This window comes from Halichoeres trimaculatus, unplaced genomic scaffold, assembly GCF_033239565.1.
Source record: "Halichoeres trimaculatus isolate MK-OKI-2021-1 unplaced genomic scaffold, fHalTri1.1 fHalTri1_scaffold_22, whole genome shotgun sequence".
NCBI classification, from domain to species: domain Eukaryota; kingdom Metazoa; phylum Chordata; class Actinopteri; order Labriformes; family Labridae; genus Halichoeres; species Halichoeres trimaculatus.
Window position 1 is genome coordinate 2,558,260 of NW_027437200.1, and position 13,921 is coordinate 2,572,180.

At 44.0% G+C, this 13,921-nt stretch overlaps 1 protein-coding gene across 5 annotated transcripts in view; it reads left to right on the plus strand.

The window, feature by feature from the left end:
* nhsl2 (NHS-like 2) overlaps positions 1-13,921 on the plus strand; it is a 166,966-nt gene that overhangs the window by 146,235 nt on the left and 6,810 nt on the right. For all 5 annotated transcript variants that reach the window (XM_074699116.1, XM_074699115.1, XM_074699117.1 and 2 more), the window contains 3 exons: positions 11,254-11,436; positions 11,549-12,635; positions 12,727-13,897. In XM_074699116.1, the coding sequence (XP_074555217.1) occupies positions 11,254-11,436; positions 11,549-12,635; positions 12,727-13,897 (2,441 nt within the window). The remainder of the gene's footprint in view (positions 1-11,253; positions 11,437-11,548; positions 12,636-12,726; positions 13,898-13,921) is intronic.

Consider the following 13,921-nt stretch of genomic DNA (forward strand, 5'->3'; position numbering starts at 1 on the left):
CAGGAGGAATTCACTCAACAATTCTATATTTGCCAGATGCTGGAGCAGTGATGTGTTAATTTAACAAAAAGCAGATGGAGTGAGACAGGAAGTTGTGCACTGACATCACCCAAAAATGCCAAGTGTCTTTTTGAAATAATCATATTCAACATATTAAACAAGGTAAAGATATTTATCAACAGTTAGGTAGAGCTACAGTTTGAAAACCTGACAACAAGCTAACTTTGTCAGTTTGTTGCGTAGTTTAGCAGCTGTCTACATTTCTCTCTACTCACAGCCCGGTGCTCTGAGACGTGTCTAACGTGTAATGTTAGTGAATCCTGGTTCTGTCCTACCAGAGCTCATCTACCAACTCCAGCCTCACCAAGCAGAGCTAACGTAACCTCACTCTTCATTTTATTGATAGACTCTCAAGTTTGAACAGACCACTGCAGAATAACTGCTGACTGTGGGTTGGAGGAAACATTATCACAAAGTTTAGCCAGTGTTTGAGCCAACACTACGTCTGTCCTGTTGGACAGTTAGGCTCCTGTGTCCACCATCACTACAAAATTAATCACAGAAATCATTTTCAGCAGAGAAAAACACAGATCTCTCTTCTCTCTACTGAACTCCGTCAGCTGGCATGGTGTTGTCATAAAGACTTCGACATTCGGTACTGTCTGACCAAAGAGTTGAGCTAAGAAATAGCATTTGGAAGTAAGCTATGTTGATGCTGATAGTCTCATTTTACGTTGTGTATTACAATCAGGCATAGAACAAAAACTATTTCAAGATTATTTGTAAAGTCCTCACAGTCCCTTTAATGTTTTTCTTTTGTTTTAATGATAGTTATTATTATTATTATTATTATCATTATTATTATTATTATTATTATTATTATTATTATTATTATTATTATTATTATTAATAATAATAATAATAATAATAATAATAATAATAATAATAATAATTTATTTATTTTTGTCTTGATGTTGGGTTTCTGCTAATAAAATTTTATTAACATTTACGGGTCTAGACCTGTAAATGTTTTTGTAAAGTGTCTTGAAATAACATTTGTTATGATTTGGCGCTATATAAATAAAGATTGATTGATTGATTGATTGATTGATTTATGTATGTAATTAGTTAAAGCTGTATCCTTTCAATCCTGTATTTTTAATACATACATAGCGAGTTCCCTGGTCGAGGCACCCCATTCCGAAATATCTGGACACACCCCTGCATGTCAGCGCAAATCTCTCTGCAGGTACATTATGTCGCTTCGCTCATCAAAAGATAGATTTATGCTGAACAGAGGGTTCAACTCGTGGATCAGAGGGAGTTACAACGCAAAATGGGACTTTACTTTCCCCAGGTAAGAGTCAAACAACTCCCCAAGCATGCAACGCATCTCTGTCTCTCTCTCTCCAGTTAAATTGATGTGGATCGCCCATCAGCGCCCCGTCTGCCTCTCCGCAGTCACATACAGGATGAGCGCAGACGTTTGTCACAAAATACTCAAAGGGCGCATAAAGAAAATAAAAGTTATTATAGAAAGTTGTGCTCTACAAAGCCAGCAGTGTGCCTGGACAAATCGTTGGCTTCTAATCCCTCCAAGACCGACCATGTCAGTCCGAGACCAAAGACTGCCGAGGCCGTGACAAGACCAAGACCATGAAAAAGTGGTCTCGAGACCGGTCTTGAGTCCAAGACCGGTCTCGAGAACTACAAGCCTATGCTTTAGCCTAGCTGAGAAAAGAAAAATGGTTCAGGAAAAGTTAAGTGTTGTCCTTTGTTTTTTTTTGGTAGTTTTGTGCTGTCCTTTTGTTGTTTATCCCTCCACCAGCTGAAGTTACCTCTTCACTGCTGTGAGCTTGGATTGTTTTGAGCATGCTCAGCTCCTACTTCCTGCCCAGCTCATTACTATTCAATAAGCCATGTGCTGAGTAGATGAATAACTATGATGACAGTACAATAGTGTTGTAGTACAGTGAAGCCATGCCCTCCAAGATCACCCTGTTCAGGGACACAGTTTTGTGTTATTCTCTCTGTCCGTGTGCCTGGGTTCAAATAGAGAAGGATGAAGACATGCAAGACATTGTGTGAAAGAACCACAAGATGGTGACATGACCCCAGCAGCAACACAGCGGCATACACCATTTGACGTCACTACCCAGAATGCATTGCAACTTAACAACAACAATGGTGGCCTACGAGCAAAATTAATTTTTTGAAATTTGTAAAAACTTAACAGTTTGTTGCATTTTTAAGATGGACATCAAAGATGATACACCTGTTTATCATACAAGGTCCAACAGTCATCCAAGTCTGAGGTTTCCTTTAGAGACTTAGTTCTGCTGACTGAACGCTTGCAGGTAGAACCATAAACTCATGCAGCTCTTCAGGGAGTCGTGTTACTCCTGTGGTAGCTTTAGAAGTGAGAGCTTTGGGACTTCAAACTGACAGAAAATGAAAAGTTACTGTGAGTTTAGTTCTTTGTTCGCAGTCAGTACAGTCTGACTTTGACTTGTTTCATCCTTGGAGAATGAAGAAGATACTGTTGTCTGACATGTGTCTGATAGAGGAGTGCTGACTGTTCCCCTGGTGCTCGTTGGCATTATAATAAACTACATTCCTGCACTGATCTGTGTCTGTTTTCACCCATTTGTTCATTTTCTGACTCTAAAATGAGAATTTCTAACTCCACACATCCTCCTCTTCTTCCTCCAGAGATAAACAGATCTTAAAAGAGAATTATAAATGTAGCGTTGTTTTTGCCAGGAAGATGAAGCATCATATGATGATAGAATTTCAAAAAAAGAGATGAGGGGGTTTCATCTTTTGGAAGGTTGTCCTTTTGAATCCACCTTCATTTTTACAAAATTCTTCATAGAAGGCGTCAAGATGACAACTTAGTCAAATCAGCAAAGAGCAAGGGAACCTGCAGCATCCTGGTCTCTGCCTGCCGCATGGTTTCCTCATTGTTTTGATCATTTTGCAAATTCATGCCACAAGTCGGATTTCACACACACATATAATAGAGAGACTAAGGTAGTCACACACACATGCACAACATGAGTCCCAGCTCTGAGAAATGAAAGGCTGAAGAAACAAGATGTGACGTCAAGAACATTTCTTTTTACCAACACATTGGCTGTCGCCCTCGCCTGTCTCTCGCAGTCAGCTCTGCTAGTGTGAAGTGTGTGTGTGTGTGTGTGTGTGTGTGTGTGTGTGTGTGTGTGTGTGTGTGTGTGTGTGTGTGTGTGTGTGTGTGTGTGTGTGTGTGTGTGTGTGTGTGCTGCCAGAGCTGTTAGTATGCTGCGGTCATCCTCTGCAACATCATCCTGACACTCCTGCTTCCTCTCGTCTCCATCCTGCCTCCTTGTTTACTCTGCGTTCATGTGTGTGTGTGTGTGTGTGTGTGTGTGTGTGTGTGTGTGTGTGTGTGTGTGTGTGTGTGTGTGTGTGTGTGTGTGCATGTGTGTTTTTGTTCCTCCTGGTTTTTGGCATAGCAACTGCTTCGTCACCAAGTGCCTCTCCCTCTGCTCCTCCTCTGGTCTCCATCTTTAGTTTAATATCTCCCTGGCTCCCTCACTCTTAACCCACTGTGCAGAGGAGGGAAGGTCAGGTATAATGATGCTCGCCTGTGGCGCTTGACTTGGTGGGTATTCACTTCCTCCCGAGAGGAAGAGAGAGAAGCAAAAGGGAGAAAGAAGGGAGGAGGTGCAGGGAAAAGATGGGAGATAGTAACACAGGGAGGGTGAGATCCCTCTGTTCATGTCTGCTTCTTCTGTGAACACATACCTCCATTTCATCAATTTCAAACATCCTGCACATCCTTTATGTTAGGATGGACTTGACACAATGCATCCACCAGAGGGCGCCACTCAGCGTTACACCAGAGGAGAGGAAACAAAAGTTTCCAACAATACACGTGATGATTGAAGGAGGAATAATGATTATATACCGTTCCAGAAAAATGAAATCAGAGCTCAAGTCTGGCTCCACCCAAGTGTACATTCAAGGAACTGCAGGTACCTGTATTGACGCCTTGGTAGCATTCCTGATGGAGCTGTTTTCAGTGTTTTGATGAAAAATATTTATCACTGACCCTTTTTGCAGATGAAAACTAAATAAAAACAACAAAAAAGTCAAACATATGACGAAGACTAAGTCTAAATATAACTAACACTTTAGTCAAGGAATCAAAACAAGACAGAATTGTTAGGTGCAAACACAGTAATAAGTAGGAAGAGCAAAGTGGCACTAAAAGGCTGACCGAAACTAGACTAAGACTTCAGACCCGTTTCCACCAAGTGGCTCGGTTCGTCTTGGCACGGCACACCTTTTTGTGGAATTTCCACTTTGGGACACATCCCCAAATTCCTGACCCATACCATCCCACATTTTGGTACCCTTCTGTTGGGGTGCAGACTAAACTGATCCAACCCCGGGAGGTGGAGCTACAACGCTGTAGTCTGTTCGTTGGCTGAAAGAATGGTCACTTCCTGTGTGACATGGACGCAGCCTTCTCTGAAACAAAGCTACTCTTTGTAACAAAGAGCCAACCCATACCAAACTGTGCTGATCCAAAGTGGACCACTTGATGGAAGCATGGCTTAAAAGACTTCAGACCAGACTTACACTGAAACTCTTGTGCTATTTAGTTGACTAAATTAAGACTAAGACTAAAAAACTTAAAAATCAACCGAAACTCTTAAAGTGTTTAGTCTCCCAAAACTAGATGAAGACTTAGAGACTACACATAGACTGAGTCTTTTATGATATGTAGTTGATTTAAAGAAGACTGGGACAAGGGGCACAGTCACACTGGCCATCCAAACCGTGCCATGCTTAAGCATGATTGTCCCCCCTCAGAGCCCTTTCCCCGCCTGAGAGTACGGCCAGCGGTCACACTACTCCAATATGAACCCGCCTTCATCATCGTGAAGTGTCTGTTTACAGCAAGTGCAATCTCATCAGTCAGCACAATGAGACAGAGAGTACTACTACTACAACTTTAGGGACTTTTAGACTGAGGGTAAGTCGTAAGCGTGTTTAAGCATGGCACGGTTTGCCAGAGTGACCGCGTCCTAAAAAACTTAAGACTAGACTTCGACTGAAACTCTTATGGTCTTTAATTCACTAAAACTAGGCTAAGGCTTACCAGACTAAACGGTTTCAGATGACTAAAATAAGACTTGGGCTAAATGGTGTATTATTTAAAAGACCAGATCAGAATTTGATGTCAGAATCAACGAGTGAGGTCTACATAAGATCTTCATGAGATCTTGCTAAGATGAGGAGCTTATTACAAAAAGATGCCCTAACAGGCCTCCAAAGGGCTGGCCAACCTGAGGGATGGTGGTTTGTGGAGCAACAGCCTTAAGGAGACAGTACCAAGGCTGAAAGAACAGTTTTCTAAGAAAGACTCAATGGAGCTGTGAAACATGTAAAGATACTGCGGGGGCACCAGACAGAGATATTAAGGACTATGAAAAGCACAATACCCCCCTCTAAAACCCAATAATAGTAATGTCCAGCAGTGAGACTCACTGATGTGTAAACCCTCTGTCTGCACCCTCTGTGATGGTCTGGTCATCTTTTGTTCTTATCTGTTGAGAATCACATCAAATAGAAAGACTATATTAATCCAGCCTGTTACCACGACTCCCAGCCCCTCATCCCCTCATCCCCCCATTCTTTCTCTCTCTCTTTTCTCTCTCTGTTAACAAGCGAACAGGTAGCTTGCAGCCAGCTTCCTGTTGCCATGGTAACTCGTCACTCTTCCTCCATGGAAAAAAAAAGACAGAAACAGATGGAAAAAATGGCAGCCAGCAAGGGATGGGGTAAATGTTGTTTCTGTTAAAGGTGGGAGGAGTGAGGATGATGATGGAGGGATAGAAGAGGAGAAGGTTTATGAATGAAAGTAGAGGAGGGAACATTGTGATTTCAGATCAAGTCATTCTCTGCATCCAAACATCTGGCTGCATTGATTCATGACTGATTGAAACTGTCCATTTTTATTTATGAATTCTTCTAAAATCACCCAGAGCATGAACATGTGACTGACTGAAATGAAGAGTGAGGAATATGACACTGAGAGGGTCTGTTATACATGTAGGATGGAATCAAACTGAGCAGCAACCTCTGGTTCTAAGATATGAAGCCAGTGCTGGAGTGCTAAAAACAGGAGTGTTCACCAGAGGGCTTAGAAAACACACACACACACACACACACACACACACACACACACACACACACACACACACACACACACACACACACACACACACACACACACACACACACACACACACACACCAAGTCAAACATGCCAATGTTGGGACACTGGTATGGCTTTGTGGTTGGGTCGCACGCCTCCTGGCGTAAGTCTGTGAAATGTCTTACTGCAGCTTAATCCCATAATCATGAATAATCTAATAATATTTTATTTGATCTTAACACTATCTAACACATTTAACTCATCTGCTGCACAGAATGACCCAAAATCCCTGAAATGTTCCTGGAAATGCATTTTAGGCAGTTAGTCCAAATAGATTTAAGTACAACAAAAAGAGAGAAAAGCATTTTTGGCTAATGCGTCCCTCAAGCTTGCAACAAACCACCCCCATGAAACGTCACGGCTTCAGGCCACAAACCCCAGACCCATTAATATCCTTGAGGACTTGTTTTGTTTTTGTTTTTGTTTTTTTACAAAGTTTCTGTAAGTTGCCTCTCAACATTCCTTGAAAAGGCTCTAGCAAGAAGAACAAAGTTTTTGATAACATGAACTGTTAAAGATGTTTAATTAACACATTAAGTAAAAGAATGTTTCTTTCTTGGGTCTGTTTGCTGACTCATAATGAAACATTAATTAAAAATGACTGATATTCAATCACGATTCATCAAAATTAATCCACAGCAACCCTGTGATTAATCTGATAATTTCTATCTATCTATCTATCTATCTATCTATCTATCTATCTATCTATCTATCTATCTATCTATCTATCTATCTATCTATCTATCTATCTATCTATCTATCTATCTATCTATCTATCATCTATCATCTATCTATCTATCTATCTAGAGAAACAGAAAAACATACAGTGTTAGCAAAGGACAGATAGAAAAAAATTAGTTCATTGATCCAATAAAAAACTGGTTCGTTTCTTGAATGGCTTTATACAGGGCTCTTGTTTCTGATGTGACTTGGTAAATCTGTTAAAATAGAAATTTTATCCCACATAAGGTCATAGCTGAGTTTATTGACAGGTGGGCACCCTGTAGCTGTAAGTGAGGAGGCTCAAGACCCGCCTCCTAGTCCTAACTTGAACAAAGCCAGAATGACTTCATGTTTTCTGATATGATAACCATCGACGATGGGCTCCAAAACCCTGCCCCAGAAACAAACAGCCATTTATTGTACAGTCTCTGGGATAAACAAGGTCACACACATCTTTACTCATCAGGTACAGTTACATGCAGCATATAATTAACAGTAATTGTACAGTAATTAGGCCAGCAGACACACCAGTAAATGGCTTCCAAATGTTCTCATGTACTCTGAAAGAAGAGGAGTGTGAGCTGATGAAAGAGGCTCTGGGTGAATGGAGTCTGAGACTCGTCTGAGGAGGACAGACAGCTTCTGAATGTGGAGTTCAGCAGAAACACAGACAGGCATTCAGCGCGCTGAGCCTCAGACGCTCTAATCCTCTCGGTTTACCTCGCACGCCTCCGTCAATCTGACAGGAGGAGGGAGATTCAGAGCACCGACAAATCCGATTGGATGAGGCTTCCATCAAACATGTTGAATATTTCATTCTAGGCTGAGGAGGAGTTGATGAGACCGGTTTGGAACAGGGAGAAATTCATGTTTCACTCATTATTAAACTCTTTATCGTTTCTCGCTGAAGATGGTGCTACCATGTTTTTCTTTTTTGAACTTTTTGGAGCAAGTGTAACCAACACCAGATCACCAGATAAAAGAAGTCAGAGTTCCTTTAAATACTCTGAGAAGTCTGCAGAAACACAGAGGGCTTTGGTTCGAGTGAGAGAGCTGAAGGAACACCAGCCTAACAAGTAGTGACAAGCTTTGCTCTGTGGCAAATCTCACAATTAGCTTTCTTCAAGCCCCGTGTCCCTGAGCTTTGTTCTGGAAATGTGGATAAAAATTGCATCACTGAGTGTAATTAGTTGTTTTCTCTGCAAATGTTTTGTGCCGGGAACATTTTCATGTGGAGTCTGTATGCTCTCAGCTTGCTGTTAGCTCGCTGTTTGCTCTCTGAGATGGCTCAAACATTTGTGTTTCTGTGTTCTTCACAGCTTGGATGTATAATTGATACGAGGCGTTGTAGCAAGGGACACGACTTTAAAGGAAATGGAAGGAGTAGGGGGTCTGTGTGGATACAAACCCACAAAGAGTCAACAAAAAAATGGATACGTACACAGAACAAGAGGAGACATGGTGGTGCAGTGGGTAGTCCTGTTTTAATCACAGCAGGAAGGTTCATGGTCCCCATGCCTGACTCAACAGTCGTACACGTTCACCTTGTGCATACATTGGTGATTGGTCATTCTGAATGGTGTGTGTGTGTGTGTGTGTGTGTGTGTATAGGCTTCAACATAAATCAAGAAGACAGATTTTGAAAGCTGCAGAGAGAGATAGACCAGTGTTATGGTGTCAAGAGCAACTTTTAGCTTGATGCATCCCTCACAAACAGCCTGGTAGAATAGAATAGAATAGAATAGAATAGAATAGAATAGAATAGAATAGAAAAATACTTGATTTCTCCCCGACGGGAAATTCAGGAGGAGTCACAGCAGCAATACAAGAGAACAAAAATAAGAAAGTTTGTAGAAAGTGCAAAAAGGTCCATAAAAAAATAGATGACGACATCTTGTCCATCATTGTCCAGTCAGCCAGTCTCCACCTCCACAGGGTCCAGGACTGAGCTTCTTCAGCAGTCTGTTCAGTCTCTGTCTCCTAGATCCTGTCTGCTCACAGCAGGTGAAGCTCTTCCAATGTGGAGTTGGTGTCTGGCGTTAGCTCTGTTAGCCATGTCTGTGAATAGCGTGATGCTACTCTGTTTTCTGATAATCCCTCTGTCGCTGGGTTAGCACGGCAAGCTCATCCATCTTATTGAACATAGATCTTATTTTCTGACCACTGGGCCAAACTCCCGGGTAAGTTATGCAAAGCAAAACAATTTGTAAAGCCCCATTTCCACCAAGAGGTCCGTTATGGATCAGTACAGTTTGATACAGGTTGAATCTGTAAAGTCTGAACCTGTTTGCATTTTCATAGCTGCCCGTGCTGGTAGCCAGTTCTGTTACAGCATTATGCCATAGCAGCGTGACACAGTGTCCCCTGCTAATAAATCCAATGACAACAACAAACTCAAAAACAGACATAGCGACTGTTGGGGAGGTATTGCTTCTGTACCTCTGGTATAAAAGACAAAAATGGAGGCAGGAGTTCCTCAGTAACTCACAAACCTTTTTCTTCAACAAGTTCCACCATTGTTGTTTCTTCTTTGTGTCTCACTAGAGCTACATTTCTGGTAGTACCAGCAACACTGCCCCCACGGTTTCTGATGGCACTGCTCCGTTTGGCCTGTATCTGTGAGCTTCAAGGACAAATGCAGAAATACGGTCGAAATGACCGTTCCTTCCATAGCTGACGTTCCTTCAGCTATGCAACTCCTTTTGCAATCCCTGATGTTATACCCTGGATAAAATCTATGTATACTTGAGTTTGTTACTGCCCTCTGTGGAGGAAAATGACACCCTCACCAGTTAAAACTATAAATAAACTGTGGTCAATGTTTCGTCTGTGTTAGAGTAAAACCTCTCAGACTGAATTAGTCTGAATTTTAATGAAAGCTTCAGAAAAAGACTGTTTCCTGGCTGATGTCCTACCACTCATTTCCTAGTTAAGGAAAATAAGTCAAATCAAAAAGAATCAAAGAGATTTGTTGAATTGAACAAATTTATCATTTGAAGTTATTGAAGTGAGACGACACACTGAATGAACAGAAGCGTCTGGCCATGTCACAGCAATTTAAGGCTTTTGAGCAAGCAGTTATTGAATTTGACAGCACAATATGTTATTTATGGGAAAACAAAAAGCTCAATTTGTTTTATTTTGCTTAGTTAGAGCAATTAGAGTCAGAGGTTATTACAGAAATACTGAGCTGTTTCTTTAATACGGTTTGTTTTGGCTCTGGTGGCAAAGAGCCAGAGAACTTTTCCATCGATTCGACTTCATTTGATTCATTTTCTGTTTGCCCCAACAGTTTGTGTGTGTGTGTGTGTGTGTGTGTGTGTGTGTGTGTGTGTGTGTGTGTGTGTGTGTTTGTGTGTGTGTGTGTGTGTGTGTGTGTGTGTGTGTGTGTGTAGGGGGTTTGATTCAACATCATTCACTGTGGTAAACAAAACTTCACCATAAACCTTCATTTTGTTGGAGGACATACATTTTCAGAGCTGTCGCTGTAAGAAAAAGATGATGGCCTAACAGCAGTCTGTCAGGTGAAGAACGAGTTCTCGTGTCGTTGGAGTAATCAAGTCCGGCTTCCACTGATGATTCACTGAAAAACTGTCAGATCAGATGAGACACCAGGAGGACAGAAAGTACAACAGAAGAGCAGGTTAGCATCTGCTGAGAGTCACTCTGGGTCTGAACACAGCGACAGGAAGTGTACAACATGAATATAATGTAGATTTACGGTGACAATTTGACAGGAGAGTGTTCAAACATGTAGGTACATCATCTCAGAGTGACATCTCCAAACATATGCTCCTGGTCTTATTAGTTAGGCTGCCGTGGCCAATAATGATAGCACAGTAATTCTGTGCCATAGACCATCTGTAAAAAATCTAAAAATATTAAAAGTTAAATTCTATATATGAGACATTTTCAACATTCAGTGAGGTTATTTACATTCTGTCGGGTTATTTACGTTCTAAAGTATATACCCTTTTTAGTACTTAGTTTCTTGGTTGTCACGTGCAGCTTTGCATAAAGGTCCTTACGTACAGAAAGCCCTCCATCCAGCTGAGGATTTGAACCAAGGACCTAGAAATGCTACATCATATACACCCATATCCACTAAATGTATCTTTCTGGCTCCTCACAAAAGACAGATCTCAACCTGAGACACGATGTCGTACTTTATCCCCAGGTTAACAACATGATTGAACTTGTCCTGTATAACGTGCGGTAATGGATGTCTTGCTAACTCTCCTGTGTCTCTATTTCTCCTCCAGGTGAGACAGGAAGAGGAAAATTCCACGGCGTCGACCTCCTCCAGCACTCCCCGTCCCCTTCCCCCTCACCAGGGGACCCCTTCCCCCACCAGCCCCGATCCCTAGAACCTGTCACGGACACCTTCCAGCAAAACCTCCCCCTGAGGAAGACACACTCTGACCTCGACACAACCTTACCCGCAGGTGAGTGACCACAAAGCATACCCCTAATTCTTCCTGAATGTTGTTCTGGCAGCTCAATAGTCTTGTGACCGAGCGGATGACGGTTCCTTGACGGTTCCCCTGTCCTCTACAGAGAACACTTCTGAGCAGCGTGCCCAGGACCAATTCCACCAGGGAAGTATGGACCACTCTGGGCTCCTATGCTCAAACACACCCTCCGCTTCCTGGAACGGACCCAAGGGCTCCACATTCTCTCCTGCGTGGAACGAGCCGTACAGTTACAGCATGAACAAGGGCCCAGCGGTCCCTCCCAAACAGCACACGATAATCGGCAACGCAGGGGGAGCTAACCAGGAAGGCGTGATGCTGGTGGGCTCAGGACAGTCTGTGAGCTCACACTCCAGTTCGTTCACGTCTGTGTCCAACCCTTCTGGGAGAGGAGGGAATAACATACCCGGGGTGTCTTTAGCTGCAGCAATGATGGGAAAGAGGCGTGAGACTGAAGGGGCAGCAGCGGATGGAGGGAAAATTGGCGGGGGAGCTGGAGAGGCAGGGAGAGGACGGGAAAGATCAGCTCGGTCTATAGCAGCAGCAAATGCTTTCAAGTTCAGAGAGCGCTCCCTTTCCACGCCCACAGATTCTGGTTCATTTTGCTTCACAGAGGGGGGTTTAGGTCCAGCGGATGGGACTGCTATGACCACGACAAACCAGCAACAACAGCATCAAAACTTCCTTGGTATGGGGGAGAATTACGCCCTTCTCTACCCCAGAGGGAGCTCTGAAGACAGCGCCAGCACCACGGACACAATCTCTGTCACAGCTTCCGACTACAGCGCAGATGGCCGCTTGCGCCTACGTTCCCGATCAATCTCGCTTAAAAAGTCCAAACGCAAGCCTCCACCTCCCGTGAGGAGCGTCTCGCTCATGAAAAATCTTGGAGAAGCCGAGGGGAGGATCCATCATGAGGGCGGACTTTACCGAGACGGACGGCCAAAAAGCTTGCACATCCCAAGGGACCACTACCCGGACTTCCAACCGGACTTTCTCCTGCCAGGCTCGTCCTGCTTGTATAAACCCAGTGTGAGTGAGCGAGAGCTGAGCCAGGGAGGCCCTGATGGACCTCCAAGCCTTGAGATCCAGGCACCAGAGAGGGAGGGAGAGACAGAGCTGACCTTCCAGAATCACTGGCAGCTTGGTGATTGGAAAAACGACCCTTACAGGTAGGAGAATTAACACTCCATTTTTACTTCTTGATCCTTTTTTATCTGTCTACAAATGTGACTTGAGATGCATGTGTTCTCTTTCCTCCAGGTCTCTATCAGGCTCCAGCACCGCCACAGGTACCACGGTCATTGAATGTATGAAAGTCAGAGGGAGTTCAGAGTCCCTGCTTGATTCTCCTTCCACCTCCAGAGCCACCTCACCCTCACAACTTTCCATGGAAACTGACGCCAAGGCATCCTCGCCTTTCAAACCACCTGGACTTATGTCCCCATCAAGTGGGTATTCCAGCCAATCAGAGACTCCCACCCCAACTGTTCCACTCAGCCACGTGGCAGGGACTCCGGGGACAACGGGGACGATGGGTTGTAAGTTGCGCCCAAAGATCCCTGAAAGGAAATCCTCACTACCATCACCCAAAGACCCTGCTGCAAGGTCCAGACTGTCCTTTGAGATGCCAGGGAATGCACATCTGGAACTGTCATCCATCAAACCAAAGCAGAAAGCCAGCAGACGACACTCTGATACTTCAACAGCAGCAAAACCCGGAAAAATCAGCCCCAGCTCTTCACAAGCGCTGCCTGTGGTCACCCAGAATGAGCTGAAGACCATCCGGCTCCGCTCCATCTCTCGGGGTGACTTGGAGGACTGTCCCGATGGGGCCTCTGACACCATTGAGGAAGAGCAGCATGGCAGAGACCTAGGTGAAGACCCCAGCCCTCCACCCACACTACCAAAACCCAAACCCCCTGTGGCTGTCAAGCCCCCATTGCCCAAACGTCCCATGAACCTTCTCCTTAAGTCTCCTTCTCCCTCTTCCACATCCCCCCTTGGCCTTGAATCACCTCCTGCCTCACCTGTGGATCGACCTGTGCCACTCGGAAACATTTACAAAGTCATGAAAAAACCCAAACCCAAAAAACCTCCACCTCAAACCGCAACCAGCCCCTCTGCTCCTCCTTCAGATCATCCTCCTCCTCCTCCTTCACACATCGCCTATGATCATTCATACCTCCCAAACTCCCAGTCCCTCTTTGATCTGCCTCCTCTTCCAGACCCCCAGCCTCTTTTGGAAGACCCCGCAATGGAGCCTGAATCAGAAGCAGACCCAGAGGTCCATCCTGGTTCTGGAGATGGAGGATCCCTCCCTTCACCGTGCAGTAACCAGGAAGCTCCAGAGCTCCAGGACAAAAGCAAGACGCTACCCTCGAGGATGACAATCTCGTGTCTGGCAGAGCTGTCAGACAAAAAGAAACCCAAGGTGAGTAAGAGACCCCCCCCCCAA